At 45.4% G+C, this 26508-nt stretch overlaps 1 protein-coding gene across 1 annotated transcript in view; it reads right to left on the bottom strand.

Annotated features, from left to right (window-relative positions):
* Positions 1-4282: 4282 nt before the first annotated feature.
* FBP2 (fructose-bisphosphatase 2) overlaps positions 4283-26508 on the bottom strand; it is a 34966-nt gene continuing 12740 nt past the window's right edge. Inside the window, exons 4-7 of the mRNA XM_025359919.1 lie at positions 21542-21682; positions 17661-17798; positions 8804-8923; positions 4283-4701 (exon numbers count right to left, since the gene is read on the bottom strand). Coding sequence (XP_025215704.1) covers positions 4507-4701; positions 8804-8923; positions 17661-17798; positions 21542-21682 — 594 coding nt within the window. The 3' untranslated portion in view covers positions 4283-4506. The remainder of the gene's footprint in view (positions 4702-8803; positions 8924-17660; positions 17799-21541; positions 21683-26508) is intronic.

Raw genomic sequence — 26508 nt, 5'->3', positions numbered from 1 at the left:
CCCCCGCCCCCGCCCCCGTGCCCCGCCCCCGCCCCCGCCCCCGTGCCCCGCCCCCGTGCCCCGCCCGCCCCCCGTGCCCCTCGCAGCTCCAGCAAGGGCCAAAGCAGCGCGTGTCGCTTCCCGGCCGCTAAGCGGGAGGGGGCGGCGGGCCGGGAACCGCGGTGCGTGCCCTGTGGGCCGCCTCGGGTCAGGCTGGGCGGCATTTCGCGCGACGAACCCGGCGCCCTCCCAGCCCGCGGGGCCTGCGTAGTCCCAGCCCCACCCAGCAGCCGGGCCGGGCACACGTGGGCCGGGGAACGGGGCCCTGGCGGGTCAAGGCACCGGGGCGGCGGCGCAGGGTGGCGGGTGCGGGGAGGGGTGGGGGGGCCCTTTTTTTAAACCAGTTTTGGAAAGCTTTGTGGGTGTTATGGATATTAACGTTTTATCTTTCAAAGGCATTGAGAAGGTTTCTTTCCCCAGTCTATTTCACCCTTCAACTTTGTTTTTTGAATTTATTTGCCAGAAAATAATTTACAGATATTTTAGGTTGTCAAATAAGTACATTGGAAAAATTCGGGAGATTTCTATCTTGGTTTAAGAGTCCTTCTTTGTCTCAAGTTAATTTAAAAATATATTCTTCTAAATTCTCTTTCAAGATACATACTGGTTTTTGTTTTATATTTAATACATTTTATCCATTTATTTGGGGGTTATGTGGGGAGTAGGAGTCCACATTCTCTACTTGCAGGAAAATAGCCAGTTGTGCCAGGACCATTTACTAAATAAACTTTTGCAATTTCATAGCTTTAGGTAATTTCTCTATGGATAGTTTATCTTCCCCCCCACCCCCCCGCCTTTTGTTTGTTTGTTTGTTTGTTTTGAAACGGAGCCTCGCTCTGTCGCCAGGCTGGAGTGCAATGGCGCGATCTGTGCTCACTGCAACCTCTGCCTCCCGGTTCAAGCGATTCTCCTGCCTCTGCCTCCCAAGTAGCTGGGATTATAGGCACCCATCACCACACCCAGCTAATTTTTGTATTTTTGGTAGAGACGGGGTTTCACCATGTTGGCCAGGATGGTCTCCATCTTTTGACCTCGTGATCGCCGGCCTCAGCCTTCCAAAGTGCTGGAATTACAGGCGTGAGCCTCCGCGCCTGGCGTATCTTTTTCCTCTTAACTTGTGGGATTCTCCCTGCTCATTTTTGTCATACGTTGCAAATATTTTCTCCTCACCTATCAATTCTTTTAACTTTGTGTTGTGTTGTTTTTACTTTGATGTAGTTACATCTGGCTTTCCTGTATATCCTTTGCTCTGTGTATTTTGGTCCCATTTAAGGTCATAAATATGCTCCCCTGTATCTTTTGTAACAGCTTGATACTTTTATTGCTTACTTCTATAATCCATCTGGAATCTACTTTAGGGTCAAGCTTTATTTATTTTCCCAAATGACTAGCTAGTAACCTTCACACCAGTCATTCTTTCTCACTGATTTGAAACAGCTTTTTTTTTTTTTTTTTTTTTTTTTTTGAGGCGGAGTCTCACTCTGTTTCCAGGCTGGAGTGTAGTGGCCCGATCTCGGCTCACTGTAACCTCCGCCTCCCGGGTTTGAGCTATTCTCCTGCCTCAGCCTCCTGAATAGCTGAGACTACAGGTGCATGCCACCACGCCCAGCTAATTTTTGTATGTTTAGTAGAGATGAGGTTGCAACATGTTGGCCATGATGGTCTCGATCTCTTGACCTCATGACCCACCCGCCTCAGCCTCCCAAAGTGCTGGGATTACAGGCTTGAGCCACTGTGCCCAACCAGCTTGTCTTCTTTTTAAAACGTGCCTATTAACATGGCCTTATGGCTTTTTCTTCTTTTGATGTGTTAATGGGTCCGCCTCCCAGTTGCTGGAGCCCATCTGCCCAAGGTACAGTTGGAGTCCACCTCCTCCCTGAATGCTCCCAGGTTCCCAGTGGAGCCAGACCTGCAGAGGGAAGTCCTCAGGAATCCTTGAAAATGGAAAGAACAATTGGATTTCTTCTGAGACAGATGCCACCATTTAAACTGGAAAGGCAGTCCATCAGGAGAGAATGAGTAACCAAGCGGAAGGCGTTCTCAGGTCACTCAGGCAGAGCCCAGCGGATGGTCTTTGTGGACCCTGCCTGTGGAAGGGTCACCAAGGCACCATTCCACGAATGCCTTCAAACTGTTGATAAGTAGCCTCTGAGAATGGCTACTCCCAGCCATCTCCCCTAGTTCCAGCCTCTCCCCTAGTCCCAGCCTCTCCCCTAGTCCCAGCCTCTCCCCTACTCCCACCCATCTCCCCTAGTCCCAGCCTCTCCCCTAGTCCCAGCCTCTCCCCTACTCCCACCCATCTCCCCTAGTCCCAGCCATCTCCCCTAGTTCCAGCCTCTCCCCTAGTCCCAGCCTCTCCCCTAGTCCCAGCCTCTCCCCTAGTTCCCTGTTCTTGGCTTTGATATGCAGGGACCCACAGTCTCAGCTTTAAGAGCACATAGGAGGGGCCCATCGATCTTTCCCTGAGCATCCACCACATACATCCAACCAAGGAGGCCAGGGTTGAAGGTGCTGCCTCTCAGCTCTGCTTCCAGCAAGGCCTTCTCCTTCCGGGTGTGTCATCTTGAGACTACATGGGGCAAACTCACTAAATCAAGGTATTCTAAAGATATTTCAAAGTGAGGATTTCAGTTTTGATCGATAGTATATAAGTTTCAGATCAAGTGCCAAAGAAAGTATTAAGAGCCCATTGATTAGAATCAGAATTCTTCCCAGAACAAAGCAAATCTTTGTTCCTTTTTGGGCAGGTGAAAATGTTTTGGTTGTGTAATAAGATTTTGCTGCATCTGCTAAAGCTGCCAAGCCATGCTGGACTGAGGAACGATGCTGCGTACAGAACGACGCCCCACGCTGCCAGAGCTAAAGTGGGAAAGGAGAGCCTTGCTTCCTCCAGAGCCTTGCCTGGTCCCACCCCCCACTGCCTTCCCCTCACCTAATGAATTACTGGAATAGATTTTTCCGTGTTGAATCATTCTTGAATTTCTAGGTTAAGCCTGACTTTCTCCTGATGCATCTTTGCTTTAAATACTTCTGGATTTGATTTGATTTGCTTTGTCCATCTTTCATGAATGTCTTTCTTAGCCTCCAGGTCCATAGATATTCAGAGCAATTCGTCCTAAAACAAGATGAGATTTCAGATGCATAAGCCACCCCCTCCCCAGTCTTAACATAATTTGGACAAGTGACGAGTCATTTAACCAGTGTACACCAGTTAGTCCCTAGAATAGATTAAAACGTTTCCCCAAAAACTGAAAATGCAAGGGGAAGAGGTTGAGAAAAGTAGTTAATTTCTAAATATTGACTCTATTTAGTTTCTGGCTTTGACAATAAGTGACCCCATTTTCCACTCAAACTGTGACTGGTCATCCAAGTTGTAGACTCCTAAAATAGGCTCAGTCAGAAATTTCAGAATTTAATTGCCATGAGATTTCTAACTCAAGTTTAGCCAAAATAAGACACAAATACTCTTCTAAGACATTAAGTTGGAAATTTACATGTGAGGGAGGTAATCACTACAGGATAAGACACTAGGTTCAAATTTCAAGCCAGCCAAGACAAATCCTTTTTTTTTTTTTTTTTTTTTTTTTGAGACGGAGTCTCACTCTGTCACCCAGGCTGGAGTGCAGTGGCACAATCTTGGCTCACTGCAAGCTCCGCCTCTCGGGTTCACACCATTCTCCTGCCCCAGCCTCCCAAGTAGCTGGGACTACAGGNTCGCTCTGTCGCCCAGGCTGGAGTGCAGTGGCCGGATCTCAGCTCACTGCAAGCTCCGCCTCCCGGGTTTACGCCATTCTCCTGCCTCAGCCTCCCGAGCAGCTGGGATTACAGGCGCCCGCCACCTCGCCCGGCTAGTTTTTTTTGTATTTTTTAGTAGAGACGGGGTTTCACCGTGTTAGCCAGGATGGTCTCGATCTCCTGACCTCGTGATCCACCCACCTCGGCCTCTCAAAGTGCTGGGATTACAGGCTTGAGCCACCGCGCCCGGCCGTTTTTTGTATTTTTAGTAGAGACGGGGTTTCACCGTGTTAGCCAGGATGGTCTCGATCTCCTGACCTCGTGATCCGCCCGCCTCGGCCTCCCAAAGTGCTGGGATTACAGGCGTGAGCCACCGCGCCCGGCTGACAAATTCTTAACTAATCTACGTGCTCTTTGCCCCCAAGCATACAGCCGCCAATTATGTGGGTTGACAGACTTAGAATTATAACCATATTTGCTGCTGTTTCTGACAGAAGACAAGCCAAAGTCGCTCTTTCCACGTGTGGGTTTTTATTTCTAGTCCTTCACATTGACCACAGAATCGCCTGTGGCTTCCAAACCTGTCACAAGCAGTTTGTTGTTGCTCTTCTGTATGTGATTAAGTGGATTTACCTTTTGTATACTCATCGCTACCATCTCTGTTTATCATCCATTTAGGGACCTTAGACAAGGTACAAGACAAAGAGAAGAGGGCATGTGGGGTGAAGCTCACTAGCTGCCTGCCTGATTTTTCTGCACACAGGTGAGATATTCCTGCACATCCTCTGGGGACCCCAGAATGAGGGGGACTCGCTGGTGAATTGCCTCGGGTTTCACGTCCAGTACAGGCTGGGTCCCCGTGGTTGCCAAGCCTCCTGCCTGCTCAATGATGTAGGCCACGGGATTGCATTCATACAGGAGCCGGAGCTGTGGAGGAACAGAGGCAGGTGAATAAACTCTGCAAGTGGCCAAATGTCCCGAGCCAGGCCCCTAAAGTTGGGGGAGCAGTTTGCACTGTGGAGCTTCCATCTGGCTAGCATGAGTGCACCATGCCCCTCACGAGAGAGGGCCCGAGCTTTAGAGCCTACAGCAGGCCAGATGCATCAGACGGCGCTCATCCAGAAGCCTTGAGGCCCCTCTGCCCAGGTGGCTGAGCCAGCTATCTGCCCATCTTGTGATCCTTGTGCTTACCAGGGAGCTGCCTCTTGACTTGGAGATATGAGATCTAGGCTCCTACTTCTCGGTTCAACAAGGGCAAACTGATGCTGCAGACCTGGGTGGAAGCCTTTGTATGTGAGACCTCAAGGCTGGTAAAGAGTCAAGCTTGGATGGGACAGTAAGGTCACCTTGAGCATGCCGGGTCGCCTCTCTGGGGACAGCCACAGTGGCTGGGATTGTGTGGAGGAGCTCCACATCTTAAGCTTTGACTTTTCTAACTAGTTTGCTGGTGTTTCAACAGTCTTGTCTTTTGCCCCTTTAGACTAAGTGAAATCCCATCGTTTGCATCCTGTGGTTCCCCTCTGGTACCACTCATCCCACTGAGGCCTGTTTAGTGCCTGGCTTCCTCCCTAGGCTGCTGTCCATCCTAGCTGGTCCCTGTACTCTCAGTAGTGCCTGACACATTGAAAGTGTTGGCTCCTGTCTGTAATCCCAGCATTTTGGGAGGCCAAGGCAAAAGGATCACTTGAGTCCAGGAAGTTGAGACCCCATTTGAGATAGTGAGACCCCATCTCTACAAAAAATTTAAAAATTAACCAGGTGTGGTAGTACTGCCCTCCAGTCTAGGAGACAGAGCGAGAGCCTGTCTCAAAAACAAAGGAAGTGTCCAAGCAAGGCCACTGTGTTTCCTGCACTAGGAGTCCCAGCCGAGGGCAGAAATTGGGTTGAAATCAGCCTGTGCCCTGCTTGCCAGTCTCTGCACAAGACCCCGGGCTGAGCCTGTTCGGAGGAAGGAAGGCCTTCTCTAACCCTCCTGCAGGCACGTGAGAACGGGCAGGAGGCTGCCTGTGTCTTGTGAGTACGCGGTGAATTGAAATGAATGGGGTTGGATTGAATGGACCTTTTAGGTCTATTTCTGTGATGATGTCATGATGCCTCCGGCCTGACGCACGACACACACCCCCATCACCTTAGATTCAGGGTGTCGTTCTGGCCGAAGGCCCTGCTGCTGTGCATGGCTCAGTATCATCTTCTCCTTTCTCCACATCAGTGCAACCTGTGACTTCCCAGAAGTTCATTCTCCACTATCACCTTACAAAATGGTTGACCCAGCTGTGTGCAGCCTTTCCTTACCATTCTTTTCTTCCAGTCCGTTTTGGTGATACGTTTAAACTACTTTCAGAAACAGTCATATATTATGGTGAATTTTTTCTATGGTTCTATTATATATTTATATGTTATTACATTATTATATATCATATTATATATTTATATATTATATGTTACGTATTTTTTCTATTGTATATATTATATATATTAAGCAGAGAAACGCGATATATTTGGTCTAGGCTGGAGATCCAGGCATTCAAGAGAAAGTAGGTGAAGACTCCATGAGGGTATTTACTGCCATTTTGGTCAGACAGTGTAAGATGCCCTCACCCTAGACCTCTGGCTCTTAAAGTAATGGGTGCCCAGAAGGGTGTAAAAAAGTTGTGGTGCATGCGGGCTGTCTGGGGGCAGATAGTTCTGTCCTTCATCACCCACAGGAGGGACACGGGAGGCCATGCTGTCCAGGACAGTCTAGCCAAGGAGACCCTCACCTTGACAGCCTGTAGCGCTCAGCATTTTTCTCCCCTTTTATGGGGGGGATTTGGGGTATCAGACAATAAAGTCTCAGACTGTAATCAATTACCCTGTTGATTCAAATACTTTAACCAAAAAAAGCTCAGCCTTAGTACATAATGTGCTTGTCTTGGAGCCAAGTTACTTTTGCTCTGACCTCAGATGCCCCTGTTGTAAGAAATTCAATAGCAAAATGCCCAGGACTTCATGGCACCTTGGCCTGCAGCCCATGTGACATGTGACCTGTACTTTTTTTTTTTTTTTTTTTTTGAGACCGAGTCTCACTTTATCGCCCAGGCTGGAGTGCAGTGGCGCGATCTCGGCTCACTGCAAGCTCCACCTCCCAGGTTCAAGCGATTCTCCTGCCTCAGCCTCCCGAGTAGCTGTGATTACAGGCATGTGCTACCATGCCCAGCTAATTTTTTTATTATCATTATTTTCAGTAGAGGCGGGGTTTCACCATGTTAGCCGGGATGGTCTGGATCTCCTGACCTCGTGGTCTGCCTGCCTCGGTCTCCCAAAGTGCTGGGATTACAGGCGTGAGCCACCACACCCGACCATGACCTGTACTTTCTCTGCAATTAAATCTACACAGCTATACAGATGCAGGCACACACAGCATAGGAATGTGCACATGCACGCACAGACACACACACAGAGGTGAGCACAGGGACCATGACAGCAGAAACGCAGAGATCAGGATCCAACAGAAGTTTCAGAATGGGTGGTGGTTATGCGCAGCAAACGCAGATCTATCTATGGAGTGATGTGTGCTTACAGGATATGAGTATGTGATCCCATGTGGGTATTTTCTGACTCATTTATAATCATTTGAATAATCAGTAGTAACTGATCTTTATGTTCTCCCCAGTGTAACTGAGTAAGTGACCAGAGTGGTTCTAAGAATTTCCACATCTTGGCCGGGCATGGTGGCTCACGCCTGTAATCCCAGCACTTTGGGAGGCCAAGGCGGGCAGATCATGAGGTCAGGAGATTGAGACCATCCTGGCTAACATGGTGAAACCCCATCGCTACTAAAAGTACAAAACTGGCGTGGTGGCAGCGCCTGTAGTCCCAGCTACTCGGGAGGCTGAGGCAGGAGAATGGCGTGAAACCGGGAGGTGGAGCTTGCAGTGAGCCGAGATCGTGCCACTGCACTCCAGTCTGGACAACAGAGCAAAACTCTGTCCCCCCCCCCGCCAAAAAAAAAAACAAAAAATAATTTCCATGTCTTCTACTTTGCCTCACTTAGTCCTCCGTGGCGCTTAGCTTCCCTTCAGCGCCTCTTCTGCAGGCTTATCGGTGTTCTTAGTTCAGTGGGTGAACACACTCGGGCTAAGCACTCACACGGAGAGAAACACCTGATACACCAACCTATTAGAGTCTCTCTGGCTTCAGTGTGCTGTGTTAGATCTCTCAGCATGGCTTTGATTCTTAGCATTCGAGTAACTCAAATCTCAAGGTGACTCTGAGAGACAGAAAAATGTGTTGCTGGTTGTTGGTGTGTCAGAGAAAACAGAGGCCTTTATTTGATTTGACTACTTACCTACTATTTCTGTGATCGGCTAAAATTCAGATGCATTTTTATGGGAGGTTCTATGCAAGACAGCTGGATCATAAGATTCTCACTTGATAATACAAGTATTTTCAGTTTTGCATCATTAAATTGCAATTAGACCTTCCAGGAACTACCTTTCCAGATCTATTGGCTGAGTTCTGAGCAGAAGTTCTTATTCTAGGGTTTGGAAATTCTCTAGGGGATATTTGGGTGAACTTCAGGGCATCAGTGAACCCCCTCAATGTGTAATGCGCCACCACGCATGTAAACGTGTATGTAATGTGTATGTTTACATGCATTTGTTCTGGGAAGTGTGTTGATAAGTTTTATTAGGCTCCCTATGGGGTCCATGCTACGAAATCAGCTGGTGCTGAAGCTAAAAGTCAGATGCAGCCTGTGGAGAGAGAGACACACAGCAGGCTTCCGGTGAACGGTGGGTGGGAGGCTGGAGGGGGTAAGACCAGTGAGAATCACCAGTCACATAACGTCAGCCTGTTTGCCTCCTTCTTCAAACCTCCCACAGCCTGGAGACTCACTCAAGGGAAATACAGCTCCCTGTATTTTTCCTCCCCTGCCCGTCTTCACACAGACATGCCATGAAGCAGTGCAGTAGCCAAACAGCAGGCGTGAGGGGAGGGAGCTCCCCTCCTCCCTGACCCGATGCACAGCCGGTGGACAAGGGAGAATTACCTTGCCCTTAGGGCTCTTCTGGTTGGCTGGGTACAGGAAGATTCCTCCATAGACCAGGGTGCGGTGCACGTCAGCCACCATGGAGCCCACGTACCTGGCCCCATAGGGAGCACTGCCATCCTAGAAGACAGAAAGAGACGAGACAAGATCCAGTGGCTTTCAGAATTAGCTAGCACCTACTCGCGGTCACAAGTGCAGTTGGTGTGACCTCTGCCTTCTTGATCCCCTATCCTCCACCCACTAGTGTAGGAATTGAAAAGAATATATAATTGTGCATTTCATTCGTGATGAGCTCCTCAAACCTTATTGTGTGACTGGACTTACCAAATGTAGGACTGCTTAAAGGATGAGACAATATCCTGCGGCAATCTTAAAAGAGCCTCTAAACAAACAAACAGAAAGAAAAAGCCCATCCCACATGCCCTGCCACCTACAGGCTCAAAATAAAGGGATGGAAGCCAAACATATAGAAAACAGAAAAAAGCAGGGGCTGCAATCTTAATTTCAGACAAAATAGACTTTAAACCAATAAAGTTCAAAAAAGACAAAGAAGGATATTACATAATTGTAAAGGCCTCAATTCAAGAAGAAGGCCTAACTATCCTAAATGATATGCACCCAACACAGGGGCACTCAGATTCATAAAGCAAGCTCTTAGACTCCCACGCAATCATAGTGGGAGACTTCAACACCCCACTGACAGTGATCACTGAAGTAGAAAATTAACGAAGACACTCAAGACCTCAAATCAACACTAGACCGAATGAATCTGTTACACATCTGTAGCACTATAACTACAGAACATCTATAGAATAGAAAGCTATAGAACTCTCCACCCAAAACCAGCAAAATATATGTTCTTTTCATCACACATAGCACATACACTAAAACTGAACACACCTTCAGACATAAAACAATCCTCAGCAAATGCAAAAGAACTGAACTTATACCAGCCACTCTCCAACCACAGCTCAATAAAAATTGAAATCGAGACTAAGAAAATCACTCAAACTATACAATTACATGAAAATTAAACAACTTGCTCCTGAATGACTTTTGGATAAATAATGACATTAAGGCAGAAATCAAGAGATTCTTTGAAACTGGTGAGAACAAAGATAAAATAACCAGAATTTCTGGGACACAGCTAAGGCAGTGTTAAGAGGAAAATTTATAGCACTATATTCCCACATCAAAAAGTTAAAAAGATCTCAGATTAACAACCTAATAGCACAACCAAAAGAACTAGAGATATAAGAGCAAACCAGCCCCAAAGCTAGCAAAAGACAAGCAATAATCAAAATCAGAGCTGAACTGAAGGAGACACACACACACACACACACAAAATTCATGGCTGGGCCCTGTGACTCATGCCTGTAATCCCAGCACTTTGGGAGGCCAAGGTGGGTGAATCACCTGAGGTCAGGAGTTCGAGACCAGCCCAACCAACATGGTGAAATCCCATCTCTACTAAAAATACAAAAATTAGACAGGTGTGGTGGTGTGTGTCTGTAATCCCAGCTATTCAGGAGGCTGAGGCAGGAGAACTGCTTGAACCTGGGAGGCAGAGGTTGCAGTGAGCCGAGATTGCACCACTGCACTCCAGCCTAGGCGACAGTGTGAGACTCCGTCTAAAAAAAAAAAAAAAAAATCAAAAGATCAATGAATCTAGGAGTTTGTTTTTTGAAAAAAAAAAAAAAACTAATAAGAGATAGACTGCTCACTAGATTAATAGAGAAAAATAGAGAGACGATCCAAATAAATTCAACTAGAAATACCAAAGGGGATATTACCCACTGACACCACAGAAATACAAACCATCAGAGACTACTGTGAACACCTCTATGTACTCACACTAGAAAATCTAGAAGAAATGGAAAAATTCCTGGACACATACACTCTCCTACAACAGCCAGGAAGAAACTGAATCCCTGAACAGACCAATAACAAACTCCAAAATTAAATCAGTAAAAATAGCCTATCATCCAAAAAAAGCCTATAACCAGAGAGATTCAGAGCCGAATTCTACGAGCTACATAAAGAAGAGCTGATACCACTTCCACTGAAACTGTTCCAAAAAAATTGAAGAGGAAAGACTCCTCCCCAACTCATTCTATAAGGCCAACATCATTCTGATACCAAAACCTGGCAGACACACACACACACACACACACACTTCAGGCCAATATTCTTGATGAATATTGATGCAAAAATCCTCATCAAAATACACAGCAGCAGCACCTTATAAAGCTTATCCACCACAATCAAGTAGGCTTTATCCCTGGGATGCAAGGTTGGGTCAACATACACAAATCAATAAATGTGATTCATCACATAAAATGAACTAAAGACAAAAACCACTTGATTATCTCAATAAATGCAGAAAAAGGCTTTCAATGAAATTCAACACCTCTTCATGTTACAAACTCTCAACAAACTAGGTATTGAATGAACATACCTCAAAATAATAAGCTCCATCTATGACAAACCCACAGCCAACATTATGCTGAATGGGCAAAAGCTGGAAGCACTCCCCTTGAAAACTGGCACAAGAAAAGGATGCCTTCTTTCACCACTCCTATTCAGCATAGTATTGGAAGTTATGGTCAGAACAGTCACACAAAAGAAATAAGTAAAGGGCATCCAAATAGGAAAATAGGAAGTCAAACTATCCCTCTTAGCAGATGACATGATTGTATAGCTAGAAAACCCCATAGTATTGGTCGGCTGGGCGTGGTGGTTGCCACCTGTAATCCCAGCACTTTGGGAGGCCGAAGTGGGCAGATCACGAGGTCAGGAGATTGAGACCATCCTGGCTAACACAGTGTAACTCCGTCTCTACTAAAAATACAAAAAATTAGCCGGGTGTGGTGGCAGGCACCTGTAGCCCCAGCTACTCGAGAGGCTGAGGCAGGAGAATGGCATGAACCTGGGAGGTGGAGCTTGCAGTGAGCTGAGAGTGGAGCTTGCCACTGCACTCCAGCCTGGGCAACAGAGTGAGACTCTGTCTCAAAAAAAAAAAGAAAAGAAAAGAAAAGAAAAAAAGAAAACCCCATAGTCTTGGTCCAAAAGCTCCTTAAGCTGATAAACAACTTCAGCAGAGTTTCAAGATACGAAATGAACATACAAAACAATCATTAGCATCCCTACACCAAAAACAGCCAGGCCAAGAGCCAAATCAGGAACATAATCCCTTTCACAATTGCCACAAAAATAATAAAATCCCTAGGAATAGAACTAGCCATGGAGGTAAAAGAGTTCTATAATAAGAGCTACAAAACATTGCTCAAAGAAATCAGAGATGACACAAACAAATGGAAAAACATTCCATGCTTATGGATATAAAGGATCAATATTGTTAAAATGGGCATACTACCCAAAGCAATTTACAGATTCAGTGCTGTTCCTATTAAACTACCAATGACTTTTTTCACAGAACTAGAAAAAGACTTTTAAAATTCATATGGAACCATAAAGAGACAGAATAGCCAAGGCAATCCTAAGCAAAAAGAACAAAGCTGGAGGTATCACATTACTTGACTTCAAACTATACTATAGGGCTACAATAACCAAAACAGCATGGCACTGGTACAAAAACAGATAAATAGACCAATGTAACACAATAGAGAATCCAGAAATAAGGTCATACACCTACAACCATTTGACCTTCAACAAAGCTGACAAAAACAAGCAATGACGAAATGACTTCCTCTTCAATAAATGGTGCTGAGATAACTAGCTAGCCATATGCAGAAGGTTGAAACTAACTCAAGATGGATTAAAAACTTAATGTGAAACCCAAAACCATAAAAACCCTGGAAGACAACCTAGGCAATACCATTCTGGATGTAGGCATGGGCAAAGAATTCATGACAAAGACACCAAAAGCAATTGCAATGAAAACAAAAATTGCCAAATGAGATCTAATTAAACTAAAGAGCTTCTGCACAGCAAAAGAAACTGTCAATAAACAGACAACCCACAGAATGGGAGAAAATTTCTGCAAACTATACATCTGAGAAAAGTCTAATATCCAGCACCTATAAGGAGCTTAAATATATAAGGAAAAAAACATTAAAAAATGGGTAAAGGACATGAACAGACACTTTTCAAAAGAAGACACACCCAGCCTGGCCAATATGGTGAAACCCCATCTCTACTAAAGATACAAACATTAGCTGGGCATGGTGGCGTGTGCCTGTAGTCCCAGCTACTTGGGAGGCTGAGGCAGAAGAATCACTTGAACCCGGGAGGCAGAGGTTGCAGTGAGCTGAGATCGCGCCACTGCACTCCAGCCTGGGCGACAGAGAGAGACTCCATCTCAAAAAAGAAAAAAAAAAAAGAAGAAGAAGACGACATACATGCAGCCAAAAAGCATATGAAAAAAGCTCAATATCATTGCTCATTAGAGAAATGCAAATCAAAACCACAATGAGATACCATCTCACACCAGTCAGAATGACAATTATTTAAAAATCAAAATGTAACAGAGGCTGGCGAGGTTGCAGAGAAAAGGAAATGTTTATGCATTGTTGGTGGGAGTGTAAATCAGTTCAACCATTGTGGAAAGCAGTGTAATGATCTCTCAAACAGCTAAAAGCAGCCATCCCATTTGACCCAGCCGTCCCATGACTGGGTATATACCCAAAGGAATAGAAATCATTCTATTGTAAAGACACATGCACGTGTATGTTCACTGCAACACTATTCACAATAGCAAAGACATGGAATCAACCTAGATGCCCATTAGTGGTGGACTGGATAAAGAAAATGTGCTACATATACACAATGGAATACTATGCAGCCATAAAGAAGAATGACATCATGTTTTTGCAGGAACATGGGTGGAGCTGAAGGCCTAATTATCTTAAGTAAACTAACACAGAAACAGGAAACCAGATGCTACATGTTCTCACTTATAAGTAGGAGCTAAATGATGAGAAACACATGGACACAAAGAGGGAAACAACAGGCACTGGGGCCTACTTGAGGGTGGAGGGAGGGAGGAAGGGGAGGAGCAGAAAAGACAAGTATTGGATACCAGGTTTAGTACCTGGGAGACCAAACAATCTGTACAACAAAACCCCCATGACACGAGTTTACTTATATAACAAACCTGCACAACTACCCCTGAATCCAAAATAAAAGTGTGGAAAATAAAATCACACCTGCATCACAGGAATGTGTTCTGGTGTCTAAACCTCTGTACGATGAATATAGTTAACAATAATATCTGACATTTTCAAAAAGCTAGAAGGAGGATATTGAATGTTCCCAGCACAAAGAAATAATAAATGTTTGAGATGATGGATTTCCTAATTATACTGATCTGATCACTGTACATTATATATAATGAAACATCACTATGTATCCCATAAATATGTACAATTATTATATGTCAATTAAAAATAAAACAATGGGCCTGGCATGGTGGCTCACACCTGTAATCCCAGCACTTTGGGAGGCCAAGGCAGGTGGATCACCTGTGGTCAGGCATTCAAGACCAGCCTGACCAACATGGTGAAATCCCGTCTTTACTAAAAATACAAAAATAGTGGCGGAAGCCTGCAATCCCAGCTACTTGGGAGGCTGAGGCAGGAGAATCGCTTGAACCGGGGAGGCGGAGGTTGTGGTGAGCCGAGATCGCGCCATTGCACTTCAGTCTTGGCAACAAGAGGGAAACTCCATCTCAAAATAAAAATAAATACATACATGAATAAAATAAAGTTAAATAAATAAAATGATGACAATTTTAATGATTAGTCACCTCCTTCATAATTCATGGTCATCATCTTTTTTAGTAACTCCAACTTTATGGCTCACACTTGGCACTGTACCAACAGGTGGAATTTGTGAAAAATATAAGGAAATATTTCTGCTAATTAGGCGAGTCCAATGCTCTAACAATTGTTTAAAATGAAAACGAATGCAAAACAAACTACCAGAGCCCTGTAGCAGTGTTTCTCATTCATTTCCTCCACAATAAGCAGATTCCTGAGAACAGCCTGATTCATATTCCTCTTCCCTTCCAGATACGGAATTGGGTGCTCTGCAGCTGGGCTTCTGTCCTGTCCACACCCAGCAGGTGCACAGCTCATAAAGCAGGAAAAGGAACCGGGGTGGAGGAGGCAGAAACTCCACAGCCAGCAGGGAGGCGCTGTCTCCCCTGAGGTTAGGCAGCCCTGAACCACGCACCTGTGTGTGGGAGTGAGGATTCTTCCCCACTTGATTGTTTCCAAGCAGGCTCCCGTTGTGGTTAAGGGCATGGGTTGACAGCCAGAATGCTTGGGTTCGAATCCTGGCTCAGCCACTTACCTTGGGTAAGTAATTGAACTACTCTGTGCCTCAGCTTCCCCATCTGTACCTGCCTCCAAGAGTTGTTATGAGATAAAAGGAGCTATTACACGTAAAACACTAAAATAGGGCTTACGACATGTTAATCACCCAATACATGTTAGCTATTATTATTATCACCTTGAAATACCCCCAAATCGTAATTACAATGAACATCATCATATTCTGTTATCTTCTAGTTGCATGCCGTGAAACCACATTTAGGCAAAAATTACCAAGTCTTCTCCTATTTTAGATACTTAACACTCTATCAGACCCGAGGTGAAGCACCTTGGCCTGACTTGAGAGTGAAGACTGAAGTGAGGTTCCAGAATTCTGTTTTACCAGAAATAATCCTACTTCTAAGAATGCCTTCATGCCTTTTTTTTTTTTTTTTTTTTTTTTTTTTTGACAGAGTCTTGCTCTGTTGCCCAGACTGGAGGGCAGTGATGCAATCTCAGTTCACCGCAACCTCCTCTTCCTTTTGGGTTCAAGTGATTTTCCTGCCTCGGCCTCCCAAGTAGCTGGGATTACAGACACCTACCAACCACACCCAGGTAATTTTCGTATTTTTAGTAGAGATGGTGTTTCACCATGTTGGCCAGGCTGTTTTCAAACTCCTGACCTCAAGTGATCTGCCCACCTTGGCCTTCCAAAGTGCTGGGATTACAAGCGTGAGCCACCATGCCCAGCCTTACTTCTAGGAATGCCTTCTAAGGGAATTTCCAGATTAGAAAAATGAGGTACAAAGGGGCTCACTACAGCATTATTTATGGAGTGAAAAGCTGGACACAGACTAAGTGTGGAACAACCTGAGAATGATTAAGCATGTTACCGCACAGCAATGTGCTTTTGAAGAACTTTTACTGACTCAGAAATGCTTGTGAAGTCAGTAGAAAAGCAGGTTTAAAAACTGTTTCCAGTTGAACCACATTTGGTAACTGGGTAAGCACATTTGCAGAAAACAAACCCTAGAGAAATGTATCAAGATGTTCAGCAGAGCGTGGTCACTCACGCCGGTAGTCCCAGCACTTTGGTAGGCTGATGCCAGAGGATCACGAGGTCAGGAGATCAAGACCATCTTGGCCAACATGGTGAAACCCTGTTTCTACTAAAATAAAAAAAAACTAGCCAGATGTGGTGGCCCACAGTGGGGTTTTTGAGGGTGAAGTACCTTACACATGGATTTTGTTTACATTTTCTTATATTTTTTGGTGTCTTCCATGTGATGTGTTACACAGGAACATACTTTTTATATTTGGAGAAAACATTAAGTTATAAAATCAAAACATTTAAATACAGAAAGAATCTTTCAACAGACACACAGTGAATTATCAGGAACTAGAGATGGAACTCATATTCCTAAGCTCCTAGTTTTTTAGCCCAGAAGGACTTGACATAACAGAGACAGGTGTTTCTACTCTTTAACTAACCTTTGCTCTGTAAAGAAAAGCTATGAGAAATCTATCAGTTAAAGACAAACAGACAGATAGATAGATAGATAGAGATAGATAGATAGAGATAATAGAGAGAGACAGAGAGAGAAAGAGAGAGAGGTGAGAGTACGGGAGGGAGCGAGGGCAGGAGGGAGGGATAACTATAGATGCTCGTAACTTGGGGGAGGAGAGCAAAGGCCTCTGAAGGTGTAGGATACAATTTTGCCCTTGATAATTACACCCATTCATTTTTACAACACTGGGGAGAAACATCCTTGGCCCACATCTGCTTATTACGAGAGTGTTCCGAGAAAGCCACAGTTTTAGCAGAAAAAGCCCAGGAAAGTTCACCACAGAGTCCTTCTCCACCACATCAGTGCTCCTGCTTAATCTTCTCATCAAACAATGGCAGTTTTGCAAGGGTTTTGATGGAAAATCACTACAATCCTGATTTAGCTCCTTCTGACTTCTTTTTGTTTCCTAATCTTAAAAAACCTTTAAAGGGCACCCATTTCTCTTCGGCAAATAACATTATAAAGACAGCCTTGACAGGGTTAAATTCCCGTGCCTCAGTTCGTTACAGACAGATTAAAGGGTGGGTATGAGCCCTTACAAAAGCATCTGAACCTGATGGAGCTTATGTTGAGAACTAAAGTTTATATTTTATGTTTTAAATCTCTTTTAATTTCATTTTTCCATGAACTTTTTGAGGGCCTCTCATATAATTTCTTCTAAAAGCAAATGCAATGAGTGAGTGAATCTATAGGTTGGAGTTTAGTTTAAACAAATGACTTCAGAGAGGATCTGGCCTGAGCTCTGAATTTTGTAAATGTGATCTCTACCTTCTTTACAAAGAATTTATCCTGGAAAAGCTCAAATGTAAAGATAAGTACTACCTTTAGAAGATAAATGTTAGCTATATAAGATACTAAATGCTTATGAAGAAAGGCAGAGTCCATCATCTTCCTACTGACCACAGCCATGAACAGTGGCACCAACCTCTTTCAGCAAAGCCCCTGAAGCCACCACCCAAACAGGACCCCATGGGGACAGCATTCTGTGCCACCCACCTGGCTTTCTTCACTCACCTCAGGGAATTTCTTTTTCTGCACATATTCAGTGGTGGCCGCATCAAAATACTTGGCGTAGCCCTCATTCAGGCTGTAAATCTTTCCTTTCTTCTTAATCTTGACATCTTTTTCCACCAGGACAAATTCACCGAGAGCCTAGCAACATGAAGAGAGATGCCAGGAAGAGGAGAGAAGCCAGGAAACAGCAGCCGACCGCAGGATCCCCACAATGAGAGCAGGAGATGGGGGCCTGCTGGCAGAGCCCGGGCTTGGCTGTGGTCACTCTGAGCCTGCCCTGTGGTGGTTTTGCAACTGGTGGGAAGATCAGGGCTCACATGGAGCCCACAGGAAGCCCAAGCAGTAACACAGCAAGCAGGAAGACAATTCAAAGGAAGAGGCCCATAGTCTTCTTTCTCTTCCTTTGCGGCTTCCACTGTCAGCGAGGTACGAGGAACCCAGCTGTGTGTGTCTCCCCAGTTCTCACCCCCAGATTAACGTTTTCAGGAAGATGGGCCATCAACAGTGAGAGGAAGAAGTTACATTGTTGTATGAGGGATGCATTTTAACCATTAATTTGTGGTACAGTTATTTGGTTTATGTTAGTGATTAAACTGTAGAAACCATTCACAGTTTCTGCTGTCCCAGTCTTATCTGGGGAAAAGAGGAAGAAACTGTGTTCACCCAGCATAAGGAAAAAGTTGGTAAAATCTAAAGGAATCCTCAGACACATTAATAGAACTACGCCCAGTCCCTCTGCAGTCCCCCTGGAGCCGCCGTGGTCAATACCTGCAGGGCATCTCCCAAATACCCCTTTGTCTAGTTCTGGTAATATCACTAAAAGTCATTAAAAATGTGATCAGCTTGTGGCAGATACCACCTTCAATGCTCATGTCTGTCAAAGTCACTAGGAGGAAAATCAGAGCCTGGAAACCAGATCCATTTTGATGAATGTCAAAGATTTTGAGACAGTGAAAAACTCCAAAATGATAGCCCACAGTTGACACCTAGGTCAGAAGGTTCCCACGGAACATCAGAGGTATTCCCAGGATAAAAAGAGACAAGGCCACAGAATGACTGCACATAGCAGAGGTGTGGCTACGAGAGCTGGCACTGTCCGTGTCCGAAACAAGTCAGTGCCAAGGAGACTCAATAACAAAAACAACTCTGCAATCCTCTCCTGCCTAACATGAGTGACAACCGCTTCTGTATCGATGACTTCAATCGCCCTGCCTCCTAGATAAAAATTATTAAGGTAACTAGTCATTGATTGCACCCACTTCCAGACAATATCCAATGCAGACTGACCCTCTCTTCCTCAAATCCTGTTTAGAATCACCAAGCAAGACCCCAAGTGCTATAAGCCCATCTCAACTCCCTCCTTATGCAGCACCCCACGGCTGCTCTGCAGTGCCTGCTAAATCTAACTTCTGGTTATTACAGGTGCACGAGTGATGTCTTTGACTCATGAGCTTTAATTCGCTGTGGGCATCTGTTGCTTTGGAGCAGCTCGGCGCTGATTTCTACTTCTGAAAAGTGCCCTGACTTGCTTTGAAGAATTAACTCTTCTCATTGGATGCCAGTCTAGGAAGACTCATATCTGGGCCCCTTGTAGGCCAAGGTCAGGCACGTGCCTTAGCTTGAAAATGAGATACCCTCCCTGGGATTGAAACCTGAGTGAGAGGCGCAGCACCAGGGCTGGCGTCCAGGCCAGACTGGCCACGTTGCGAGACCACCGCCGTGCCTCATGCTTCCTGGTGCTGTAGTCCTGCCCGTTCCTAGCCAGGGTCCTCAGCTTTCCCATCAATGCAGTAACTCTTTTCATTTAGCTGAGCTGGGGTCAGTTTTACTCTTGCTTTTCAGCAAAGAGGGTGGAGATGTGCAACCGTCATCTGAACAGCGGCACTCCCTCAGCACCTGGACAGAGGCGCTCGTTCTGCATCAGGGCGGGTGAAAACGCCTTGTGTTGATCCACTCCTGGGGCTGGGGCTGGGGCTGGGGCTGGGACTCCCAGGCCCCGGGAATATTGTTTCCACAATTTTATTAACCTGGAAAATGTGTTCCTTTGTTCTGATTGTGTGGTCACCGGCAACCGCTGATTTTTAATATGGGCTCTCATACACTCTGTTACTGATGATCAGAAACCAGATCCTTGTCACAAGAAATAACAGCTCCCATTTGTGAATGAGTGCCTTGACATTGAGGTTTATCCCACAATGGAGAGTTGGTTAAGAGGAGGTGGTCTCTCTGTGCCTCAACAATATGTGTGTTCTGACAAAATCAAATCACCAGTCCTGCAGACCCACAGATCTCACAGGCTCAGTGTGACCCACCAGGGAATGCTGCTTCCATGAGCTGCTGGCCGCCGTCCACGGCGTTTCTAACTGTGACAACTGCCACAAGCTGCCTCTGCTGGATGTCAAGCAGGACTAAGCTTTGTGCACTGGGTCTTTGCCCAAATGTCCTTTTTAGTAGGGTGATGTGATCCAAAGGGGTTTCAGGCTGATACACAGAGATCTGGAAAGGTGCTATGGTTCAGCTCTTCCTTCTGTCATGTTGACAAGCTCTGGTGCCCACCCATGTCCAGACTGGGCTCTGCTGTCATGACTGAGGGCAGAAAACAGAGGATCTGTCTGTGCCTGGGAATCCTTGAGTTGGGTGCCTGAGTCAAAGCACCTCCCATCACCTTTAGAACGGCTCAGAATATTCTTGGAGATATTTTGCTTGTACTCAAGAGCAGTTATCTTGGAAATTCAGTGTGGTAGAGTAATTAAAGCACAGACTGCTGGAGCGTGACTCCCGATACCAGTCACTAGCTTGACCGTGCGCAAGTTACTCACTCTCTCTACACCTCACTGTCCCCATCTGAAAATGGGAAAACAGTAGGACATACCTCAGGGCCATTGTGACATTTAAACGCATTAATAGATGTAAATTTCATAGGACAGGCACTTTACATGCCTACCACTTACGAAGAATTATCTAACTCTTAGCTGTTATTCTACAACAACTTTGGAAAGGGTGTTTTATTGTCTGAGGGTAATATTTGTAAGCCACAGAATTTCTCAGGGTTTGCCAGCTTCTTTGAACATAGGGCATTAGCAAACTGACACAGCGATGGGTCTTGGTCTATTGGGCGTATAGGTGAAAGATTCTATTTGAAAAGTTTCTGGGTTTCCATACTGTAAACTCTGTTTTGTGAGTTAACTCCATGTCATTTTGAAATTTTGCAGACTCCTCTCTCCACACATGTGCACTAACATGTGACTCCACAAGCGCCGGCATGCGTGTTTGATCAATGCTCCATCTCCACGGTCTGGAATGGTGCTTTGGGACACAGTAGATGCTCAACAAACATCTGTAAATCAAAAATTTAAATACCTACCTTTGGTCTAAGTGAACACAACAGGTTTTGACGTGTTCTTTGGTCAACATTATCTGAGTTTTCACAAGACCTCAGTATACTTGGCAAAGCATTTCACAAGTGATGGGCAAGGCATCCAGCATTTAAAAGTGAAATGCACAGAGCATTCTACTAGATGCTGCTGCTCTAACGAACCCAAGTTTCTGCTGGAAATTTGCAGAATTGTGATTCTTAAACCATGGAGTTCTCATAAGCCAAAGAGATTGAGTGAATTTTTGGAAAATGTGCTCCTTAAGGACAGGGCCTGAGTTGATGCAACTGGCTCTGCAGGACACTCCTACCCCCGAGTGCCCTCACTGTGAGAGAGGCCCTTCATGGTTTCTGATGATGGCGTTGGCTCCCCAAACTAGGCTCTCAGGCCCCCTGGTCCCCAAAACAAGTATTAGGAATAACCAGGACATTATCGCAGAGAACTGGCATTAAGGCACAGAGGCCTATGGAGTCCCCAGGCACAGGTGATGCCATAATCTGTACCTACCGGGTCAAGCATGAAGAGGTCCACGCCTTGCCCTGTGGAGAGAGCCACCAGGGTTGCACTACCGTACAATGCATAACCTGCGGCCACAATATTGCGGCCACACTGCAGGGCGTCCTTTTCAGAAGGCTCATCCTCTGAGGTCTGCGGAAGAGAGAAGAGAAATGCCATGTGTTATTGTTGTCTCCTGGGCTTCAGTCTCCTCAAACCACTGAAGGAAGCGCAGTTCTTAGAAATTTAAGCTGCTACGGGCCGGGCGCGGTGGCTCACGCCTGTAATCCCAGCACTTTGGGAGGTGAGACGGGCGGATCACGAGGTCAGGAGATCGAGACCATCCTGGCTAACACGGTGAAACCCCGTCTCTACTAAAATACAAAAAATAGCCGGGGATGGTGGTGGGCGCCTGTAGTCCCAGCTACTCGGGGGGCTGAGGCAGGAGAATGGCGGGAACCCGGGAGGCTATTTGGATATACATATTTTAAAACATTTTTCCCTTCTCTTGGGTTCCAAGATATAACCTTGAAGCAAACTGCAGAAGCCTTTTCTCTTAGCTTTAAAGTAGCTCCCTTTCTCACCACAATACTCCCTGCACATTTAGCTAACTGCATGCTAGTATCTATTATGTGCCTTCTTAGAAGTTCCAGGAGGTAATGTTGAGACAGACGACCAAACATGGAGACCTGGCTGCAAAATTCCAGAGATTACTTCAATGTGGCTAATTAACAACTCAGCCATTGTTGAGACGACGTCAGCCTGAGGTCCAGGTGGATTGGCACCAAAGATAATCACAAAAATGAGACACAGAGATACGGCACTCAGCACAATTCCTGCATGCCCTCCTTAATCAAGTTTTCCTCTTTTAAACCCCTTCCTTCCCCTGAAATAGTCAAAGTGGTTGCTTTGATGGGAATCTGCCACTTCCCCTTTACTAGTTGTGGTTAATAAAGTCACTTTCTTTCTACCCAGCCTCACTCTTGTTAGCTGGACTCTGCAGGCAGCGAGCATGTGGACCTGCATTCAGCTACAATTTTAGTGGCCCATACAGTGTGCTCTGGGGGCCCAAGCCCACGGTCTGGTTTCTACTGGGCAGGGCCTAGGGCTGCCTGTGGGCTCCGGCTGCTTGTGGCTACCTGACCCCTTGGCCGGAACGCTAGGGAGTCTCCGGCAGCTGCCTAGATGCTTCTGTCTTGGGGATCCTCTCTTTCTCTTCCAGCTGCAGTGCCTGCTGCCTCCAATGTCTCACTGGTGCAATGAAAGTGACTTTAGAGAAGTGACAAACTTTGGGATTTGGGAACTTTGAAACTTTGGAACTTGGTGAGTTAATCGGAGTGCATTTGACCACCGTCTGCCTCTTTTTGGGTGTCACTGGGGCTCTGCTCTATTTAGACTTGGCCGCTAGTGACAGCATTAGAGCATTTTATGCATTTGTATTTGTGGCAGCCTTGGCGCCTTGCTGGGTTCAGGCTGTTCCAGGGCAGGGGTGGGGAGGGCACTGGAAACTGAGGTGAGGGATTTGGAGCTCTACTCAGCCCTCCCTCCCGCAACTTCTTCCAAGTCATCCTCCTGATTATCTTGGAGCCACCTACAGCCTTATTCCTCTTGGCCAAAAGCACCCATAGCTCCCTCCGGCTGGAAACAGTTCACCTCGACTGGTGACTTGCAAAGGTGGGAAGGGTTCATCCCACACCATGCAGGTGTGGGGTGCTGAGGCTCTCCCTGACAGGAGATAAACCTGGGTACTGACTCCTTGCCTGGCAGTGGCTGGAAGGCTCACAAGCCTCCCCTCCTTCCTTTCTCTTTCCTCTTCCTTCCTGTAAAACGTGACGTTTCTCCTCTACATCTCTCTCTTTTCTTTTTCTCATTTCCTGTCCAATCCAGGGGTTCGCCTTGAAGGAGAAAACAGTTTCCGACATCGCAGCCTCTGATTTTGTCATCTTCTTTGGGACTGGTTACATATTCTGGCCCATTTTTGTGCACATTTTAAACTGATAGGCAAATTACAACAGGAAAAATTCAGAGTTCAAATAGTTAACCTTCACTGTGGAGTTCAGTAGAATCTTCTTTAGCTCCCTACCTTCCTCTCTTTTCGGCCTGCTTTAAATCTGCTGTTATGAAGCTGCTGGTGCTGAGACAAGACTCATTGTTTATGGTCTAAATCGAATATAAACATTGAAAACTCATTTGAAACTGAACAGAAAAAAAGGATAAAAGATTTAAAAAGAAAAAACCAAACTGCCATAGAGACTGCTTTGCCCCAAATCGGCTGCCAGCTTCCCTTGGATTACCTACCAGGGCAAACAAAGTTAGCCGTGTGAACAGCTTCCAGTTTTCTCAGAAAATAACGTGCAGCCAGCTGTCTTTCATAGGTCAGTGAGTTCGTGATGCTCTCTCATGGCTAGAGTTCTCAGATAAAAGCTCTTCGATCTTTGTTTTGGTACGGATGTACACATGTTTAGATATGTAATGTACATGTAATAGTTATGTTCTGTGTCGCGTCTAGCATGCTACCAAACTGGCTTATAAGTAATGAGTACACATAAATTAAGTTCAAATGCTTTCCAAGTTCACATGAATCTTTAATAAATGAAACTGGCTTCAAAATTATTTGTAAAACAAAAACAAAAATGCCTTCAGAGTCGTCAGCATACATTTGTATCTAAGCAAATACATTTTATATTTGCCTCTGTCAAATGTTTGAAGTGTCAGGGTTTGGCACAAAGATTGTAAGACTATAACCCAACCAAACACAGAGCAATCTTTGTGTAATTTTTTGACAAATAAGAATAAGTTAGGATTGTTAGTTCAATGAAAGCAACGGAACCCTCTGAGTTACTGGCAGAATGCCCATGGATTTACGCTGAGGTTATTTCTTAGGTGTTCACCTAATGTTCAGACTTTAGAAATGGTTAACAGTGAATAACTTTAAATAATGACTAACTTTGTATAATACCTGTTTTCCAAAAGAATCTAGATAAACTTAAAGATTAAAAAATTTGGCCGGGCGCGGTGGCTCAAGCCTGTAATCCCAGCACTTTGGGAGGCCGAGGCGGGTGGATCACGAGGTCAGGAGATCGAGACCATCCTGGCTAACATGGTGAAACCCCGTCTCTACTAAAAATACAAAAAAAAACTAGCCGGGCGTGGTGGCGGGCGCCTGTAGTCCCAGCTACTCGGAGGCTGAGGCGGGAGAATGGCGTGAACCCGGGAGGTGGAGCTTGCAGTGAGCCGAGATCGCGCCACTGCACTCCAGCCTGGGCGACAGAGCGAGACTCCGTCTCAAAAAAAAAAAAAAAAAATTAAATACACATAAATGAAATATATGTAAATATATGTTTGTAAGTGGATTTTTTCTATAATTTAAAATCTTAAAATTACTTTAAATTAAATAATAAATGCTTATTGAATGTCTGGGTCATTTCCAATTTTTAAAGAATTATAATAAATTATGGGAATAATTTACAATAAAATATAGGAAAACATGGTTCTAAAATTGTGAAATGACTTCATCTATAAAATGCTAACATCTGACAAACAGTTCAGGACTTCTTGCTTACTAAATTTCCACTAAAATTTAAAATTAGTAGAAATAATAATTCTAATGACTATATAATTCTATAAATTGTATCCTTTTTTAAAAATAATTTTATAGGCCATGCACGGTGGCTTACACCTGTAATCCCAGCACTTTGGGAGGCCAAGGCAGGTGGATCACGAGGTCAGGAGATCGAGACTATCCTGGCTAACACGGTGAAACCCCGTCTCTACTAAAAATACAAAAACAGGCCGGGCGCGGTGGTGGGCTCCTGTAGTCCCAGCTACTCGGGAGGCTGAGGCAGGAGAATGGTGTGAACCCGGGAGGCGGAGCTTGCAGTGAGCTGAGATCCGGCCACTGCACTCCAGCCTGGGCGACAGAGCGAGACTCCGTCTCAAAAAAACAAAACAAACAAACAAAAAAACCTCAGAATCATATCCCGGAAGTTCGGCTTTGCTGTGTCTTGCTGCTTTCAGCTTTTTCTCCCCTTGAGAAGGCCTGAGAGGATAACTCTCTCATTCAGCTTTTTCCTCAACCCTTGTGACCTTTTCCCTCCAATTTTATTATCATGGCCTGGCACTAAAATGTTTTATCTTAAAGGTCTAGAAAAGCAATGTTTTCCTACATTATTACCTGATTCTGTACTTTCCTTGATATGTCTAAATTTCTCAACATAATTAGAAAGCTTCTCATGCGGTTGCTAAGAATTATGTATTTCCCTGATACACTCCAGGTTTCCCTGACACACTCCAGGTTTCCCTGATACACTCCAGGTTTCCCTGACACACTCCAGGTTTCCCTGATGACACACTCCAGGTTTCCCTGACACACTCCAGGTTTCCCTGATGATACACTCCAGGTTTCCTTGACACACTCCAGGTTTACACTCTAGGTTTCCCTGACACACTCCAGGTTTCCCTGACACACTCCAGGTTTACACTCTAGGTTTCCCTGACACACTCCAGGTTTCCCTGATGATACACTCCAGGTTTACACTCTAGGTTTCCCTGACACACTCCAGGTTTCCCTGATGACACACTCCGGGTTTCCCTGATGATACACTCCAGGTTTCCCTGACACACTCCAGGTTTCCCTGATGATACACTCCAGGTTTCCCTGATACACTCCAGGTTTCCCTGACACACTCCAGGTTTCCCTGATGACACACTCCAGGTTTCCCTGATACACTCCAGGTTTCCCTGACACACTCCAGGTTTCCCTGACACACTCCAGGTTTCCCTGATGATACACTCCAGGTTTCCCTGATGATACACTCCAGGTTTCCCTGACACACTCCAGGTTTCCCTGACACACTCCAGGTTTCCCTGATGATACACTCCAGGTTTCCCTGACACACTCCAGGTTTCCCTGATGATACACTCCAGGTTTCCCTGATACACTCCAGGTTTCCCTGACACACTCCAGGTTTCCCTGATAC

The sequence above is a fragment of the Theropithecus gelada genome, chromosome 15 (assembly GCF_003255815.1).
Source record: "Theropithecus gelada isolate Dixy chromosome 15, Tgel_1.0, whole genome shotgun sequence".
Taxonomy (NCBI): domain Eukaryota; kingdom Metazoa; phylum Chordata; class Mammalia; order Primates; family Cercopithecidae; genus Theropithecus; species Theropithecus gelada.
The sequence above is the reverse complement of the archived record's forward strand: the minus strand, read 5'-3'. Positions and strand labels throughout refer to the sequence as shown.